The sequence below is a fragment of the Symphalangus syndactylus genome, chromosome X, assembly GCF_028878055.3.
Source record: "Symphalangus syndactylus isolate Jambi chromosome X, NHGRI_mSymSyn1-v2.1_pri, whole genome shotgun sequence".
Classification (NCBI taxonomy): Eukaryota; Metazoa; Chordata; class Mammalia; order Primates; family Hylobatidae; genus Symphalangus; species Symphalangus syndactylus.
Genome location: NC_072447.2, coordinates 144,652,445 through 144,658,577, shown reverse-complemented (window position 1 = coordinate 144,658,577; position 6,133 = coordinate 144,652,445). Strand labels below are relative to the sequence as shown.

The following is a 6,133-nucleotide window of genomic DNA, read 5'->3' as shown; positions in this document are numbered from 1 at the left end:
AAATAGTCACTGAAGCTTTCATTTATTAAGACTTAATCTCTGCTACTTTCTTGAATAAGCCAAGCAAAGCCAGGTATATATCCTTAATTTGGAAGGAAAACAGAGTAACATGATAAGGATATGCAAATATCAACCATACTTCATTCTGTTCCACCATTTAATTGCAGAGTTATTTCAAATTTTAAAGAAAATTCTTATCCAAACACCACATTATACTGTTTAAGTTCATAAAATAAGACCTTTTTTTATGAAATATCAAACTCTCTTAAATCAGACAAACAGCAATACAAGTGTGAATAATATTCATAAACTAAGATTCTGAAGTGAATTAAACCAATTGGAAGGAGAAGCATTTGTAAAATATACCCCCCACAAAAAAAATGTTAAACTCTTAAGTCACTCATATGAAACAGAAACAAAAAACACTGTGGTCCCTCCAGCTCCACTCTGGACCTCCACTGCCCAGAACCTCGTCTGCCCTCTTCAAACACAGAGGGGGAATCTGCTTCAGACATCGCTCAGGACAGAAGTTGGTGGAGATGACACTGGGGCTTGCACTGGCCATGGCAGTAGCATCATCTGTGGTGTCAATTATGGCCTGGGCTCTGCCTTCCATATCTTTCAAAGCATCCATGTACCAGGATGGAAAGAAACTAGGGACGATACTGGATAGCTTAGATAAAAACTCTAAGACTTTTCTCTTGCTGGCCTCTGAATGGGCTCTTGGACCCCACAAGAATTCATAACGTGGAGGAGCACTGCTGGGCACCTCCCGGTACTCCAGGTACTTTCTCTGCACCCAATCTATAGTGAGCAGCTTTCTGGGATCCCCGTATATAAAGTGCTCCCTCCCAGCACACACCCCTATTGCACTCAACACTTCCCAGATGACCTCCTCGGGGACACAGCTGCCCTTTATGAAGATCATACTGAGAATAAGAATCAGGAGACAGTTCTGGGGCATGCCCTGGTCATCAATCAGGCTTCCCTCATAGGTGAGGTCTAATGTGTCTTCAAAGAAATAGGAGTGGTTGTCGGGGTCCATATCAGTCAGGCCAATGCCAAAAATTAGCTCTATGAACTCATGGGCTTTCCCGAAGATCATGGGAAAATAGTCCTTATACTTCTTGATGACAGTCGTCAGCATCTCTGCCTTTGTGACAGGCTCTTTTGTTTGATATTTGAGGAGAAGAAATTGCACGAACTCAGCCACCTTTTCATCCAGGGCATAGCTGGGCAAGGATTCACTTTCTGGCAAGCCATGGCAAGTAGCTGTATCTTCCTCTTCACTGCTGGACTCCTCATCCAATCGGGTCCACAAAAGAGGGGATGAGCAGGAGTTTAGAGGACTCTGGGGAGGACTCTGCGGAGGACCCTGGGGAGAGATCTTGGGAGGACCCTGGGGAGGAATCTCAGGAGGACTCTGGGGAAGAGGTGGCATCCCAGCAGCAGGCATATCCTCATCTTCTGGAGCACCCAGAATCAGAGTAGAGGGTAAGGATGAGGACAAGGGTGAGGATGAGGACAAGGAACAGGAGGAGGGGAATAAAAAGTGGAAAGAGGAAGAGGAAGTGGAGGAGGCATCCTCCTCTTCCTCATCTATGGAATCCTGTGCATCTACCAAGTCCTCTATCACACTCGGGTTCTGGAAGTCTTCCTCAAAGCTGAGGCGTGGAAGGTTTGGAAAGAGAAGCATGAAGCCTGTTCAGGAGCAGCAGGTAAACGTGTGAGCAGGGATAGGGATGATGGGATCCCACAGGCCTGAGGAAGAGAGGGACACTGCGAGTGGCCTCAGCTGAGAAACTCACCTATGATGGTTCTGACAATGGCCGGCTTACAGCTCTTCTTCTCTTAAGGTGGTGCTCTAGGGCCTCACAGGTCGCCTGTCTTCCTAAGAGGTTTGCTCCCTCAGAACCTGCAGAAGGATGTGAGAAAACACCTCGGGGCACAGATGCCAGGCAGAACCACAGTCTCCGGGACTGACAGTAGGTGGGTAGGGCCGGGTGCTTTGGGGTCTCCTCTGTTTGTGGGGGTAGGGCCCTTGGTACACAGGGCGTGCACTCACCTTGACTCCTGGCACTGCCTGGGCCTCCTCTGCTGTGCTGACTTTAGGAAGTGTGCCTCACACCCAGGTCTTCAACTCCTGGTTCCTGGAGCACCTGCAAGAGGAAGTGAGGGAGACTTTCAGGCTAAGACTGCAAGCAGAGTCTTGGGCCTCCCAAGGCTGACAGCTGGGGCTGACCAGACTCTCAGAGCCCCACAGTTCTGGACTGCATGGTCCCATCAGAATTTAATTAGCATCCTCACCTTTTCTCAGACAGGGCCATGTCCCTACCACTCTTCTGGCCTAAACTCAGGGCAAACTCCACATCCCTGAGAGCAGCGGGAGGTAGGGCGGTGGCAGCCACCTCCCAGCACTCCACCACGGGGGCAGTCGGGGTGGCCTCACGTCTGTTCTGATGCACGTGTGACCCCTCAGTCCTCACTCTTATCACCAGCAGGGCCTGAGAATCTTCCCTCTGCCAACTGGAGGCAACTCTCCCTGCTGACTTGACACGGAACCCCCCAGACCAAGGCCTCCCCCTCCCCTCCACCCCTCACCCAGCAATGAGAGGGCTGCCGCTCAGCCTGGGCTGACTGGGGAGCTCTACGAGGGCTGATATGAGGAGCAGGGTGGGAATCACTGGGAATCTGTCCTCTGAGGTGGGGGTTCCCCCAGTCCTCCTCAATGTCTTCCTATTTATTCCCTAGAGGGCCGGCACCTCCTCCCTTCTTCTGTTGTGGGGACGCCTCGGTCAGCCCTCGGCGGCCATCTTCCTGTCTGTGGCCTGCAAGTCCTATGGCAGGGCAGGGCAGACCGGGGCTTCTTCTGTCCTTGGTGCGAAGTCCCTCAGTTCTCCCTTAGGGCCCTTACCTTGAGGATTGGCCAGGTCTAAGACGCTTCTCTCTGCTGACCTGAGTCCAGACTCCTCACAAAACGCCTCAGGTCCTTCAGACTCCCACAATGCAAGTCAGGAAAGCACATCCTCGAACCCTGCCAAGGTTGACCAGGGCTGACAGCAGAGGCAGAGTGGGGTGTGGCCTCCTCTCTATGGAAAAACCACCCCCCTCCTCTCCGCCTCCTTCCACCTTTTCCTGACCACTTCCCAGCACTCCACTTCTTCCTGCCCTCCTCAGCGCCCCCCAACCCCTTTGTGCCCACCTCCCTAACCCCTCCCGCCCATTCCCGTCCTCCTCCCTGACCCCTCCCTCTCCTTAATGCCCACCTTCCCACCCCTTCCCACCGTTTCCTGTTCACCTACTGCCTCCTTTCACCTTTTATTGCCCATATTCCCACCACTCCCACTCCTTCCTGCCCACATTCCCACTCCCTCCCACCTTTTCCTACCCACCTCCCAACTTCCTCCCACCCCTTCGGGCCTACCAACCTGCCCCCTTCCACCCCTTCCTGCCTACCTCCCAACTCCCACCTACTCCTGTCCACTTCCCTGCCCTTCGCCCACCTTCTCCCTGCCCACCTCTCCGTTTTCACCTCGCCATCTGTTTTGTCAAGGGGTGACAGCAAGGAGTGGCTGGGCGACACCTGGGCCTCCCCTCCATGTTGGGAGATCGCTGTCCTTCCACAGAGTTCCCTTCTTGCTTGTTGGCCAGCCCCAGGGCTCCTTTCTCTGCTTAACTGAAGCTACCCTCTGTCTGAAATGAGGTGGGAAGACCCCTCAGTCTTCCTCAAGGTTTTACTCCTTCCAGGGCCGGCACTCCCCTCTTCTCCTGTCCCGGCAGCAACAGCTGTTCTGTCATCCTCTAAAATCCATTCCGAAACCTTCTACTTTAAGTACTACCGTGTGTGAAGTTAATATAATCTCTCTTCTAACCTATGTCAAAGGCTCCCTTAGTTTTCTTATTTCCCTATCCTTGTCCCAAAAAATCCATTGTCTTTTCAGCAGCCTGTGCGTGATCCCTTAAAAAATTATTTTTTAAATTTTATTAATTTAATGTTATTACATTTTATTATAATTTTTATTAATTTTTAAAATACACTCATCAGATTTAACTATTATGTGAAATTATATGTATTTTGGCAAATGCACGGAGTTCCGTATCTACCAACCAAGTGTCACACTGACCAGTTCTATCACCCGAAAAGTCCCCTGTGCATCTCTTTTGAGGTCAGTCAAGGTACTTCTCCAAAGATTCTAGCAACTATGCTCTGTTTTCAGTTCATATAGTTTTAACTTTCACAATTTGTCATATGAGTAGGTTCACAAAACATGGATTTAAAAGTCTGGCTGTATCATTTTTCATCTCAACTAGCAAGGAATGAGAATTCCTCTTGTTGCATATCCCCTCTTACATTTAGTATTTTAGATTTTCAGATTTCAGCCATTCTAATAAGCCTGTATTTGAATCTCCTTTGGTTTTTGTTTGCATCTTCCTAACGACAAATGACATTGGTCATCTTTTTATATGCCTTTTTCTGATTGGTATATTCTCTTCAAATCATTTGTGTCTTTTTAAAAACTAATAGACATCATTTTTAGAGCATTGCTAATCCAAAAATACAAAGAGAAAACTTTGTCAAAGTTACAGAGTTCTCACATATCTACGCCCCCCCTCCAATTCCTGCCCTGCCCTATGCACATACACAGACACACACACACACACACACACACACTGTGTCTCCTATTATTTATATTTTGTATTATTATGGCATGTTTGCAACAACTGATGGACCTGTATTGATACCTCATTATTAGGTCAAGTCCACAGTTTACATCAGGAATCACTCAACGTTGGGGATGCTATAGGTTTTGATAAATGTGTAATGGTGAGTATTCATCATTACAGTATCACCCAGACTTGTTACACCATTCTAAATCTCTTGTGTGCTCCACCTATCAATCCCCCTTGCCCCAACCCTAACCTCTCAGCCTCCGGAAACCACTGATATTTTTAGTGTATTCATAATTAACTGTTTCTAAATATTGTATGATTGGAATCACACATTATGTGGCCTTTTAAGATTTTCTCCTTTCACTTAGCCTTATGCTTTTATGATTCCTCCAGGTCTGTCCTACTAACAATGACTGAAAGTTCCTGTTGCTCAACATACAGGTCAACATTTGATGTTTCGGTGTTTTGGATGTCAGCCATTCTCCTGGGTGTAGAGAGCTATCTCCTAGGTGCTTTAATTTGCACTTCTCTAATGCCATATGACATTGAACTCTTTAATATGCTCATTTTAAATTCCTATATATTCATTGTTTGTGTACCTGTTTATAGTTTTTGTCCACTTTAAATTGGGTTTTCTGTTTTCTTATGATTGGGTTTTCAGCGTTTTGTGCATATTTAAATATGTATCTTTTATCAGATATGTGTTTCACAAAACATTTATGCCAGTCTCTGGCTTGCCTTTTCATAATCTTAACAGTGACTTTTCAGAGTAAAAGTTTTTAGATTTAATTAAGTCCAATTTATCTCTTTTTTCTTAGGTAGCTAGTACTTTTAGTGTTGCATCTGAAAAAGCCATCATCAAAACCAAGGTTACCTAGGGTTTGCACCCATATGTTTAACCAAATTTTGGTGTTACATCTAAAAAAGTCATCACCAAACCCAAAGTCACCTAGGGTTTGCCCCCATAAGTTTGACAAACCTTTAAAACTCTGATAAAATATGTTTGTGAATAAATGAATCATTTCCCCATAGACAGTTACGGGGAATAATAATCATTATTATTAAATAATAATTTCCTCTGTTAATGTGAGAGAATTAATTGGTGAAATATCTTAGGAAAACAGTCAGTAACATTTAAAAAATAGAAAATATTCATACTGACTCAGTTTCCTCATTGAAATGCATTCCTTATAAGTAATTATATGTACTTGTCCCAGAATTTATGCTCAGAGATGTTGATTTTATTTACATGAATTATAGCCACAAAAGATAAACAAATATTTGTTTGTCAGAAGATTTGTTCAATTCATTATTGCACAGAAATAAATTGGAATTCTAGGAAGTAGTCCCAAAAGTAAGACAGATCTATTAACATTTGTGCTGTCATGGAAAGATCTTGGATCCATTTCAATAAGTGATTATATTGGCATGTTAGGGGTGCCATAGCAATGTACCACAGCCT

General features: G+C 45.6%; 1 protein-coding gene across 1 annotated transcript; it reads right to left on the bottom strand.

Annotated features, from left to right (window-relative positions):
- Positions 1–653: 653 nt before the first annotated feature.
- On the bottom strand, positions 654–1,696 carry LOC129475798 (melanoma-associated antigen C3-like). The gene is given in 2 exon segments (XM_055268149.1): positions 654–695; positions 698–1,696. Coding segments are annotated over 2 exon segments (1,041 nt in total).
- Between the last annotated feature and the right edge of the window lie 4,437 nt (positions 1,697–6,133).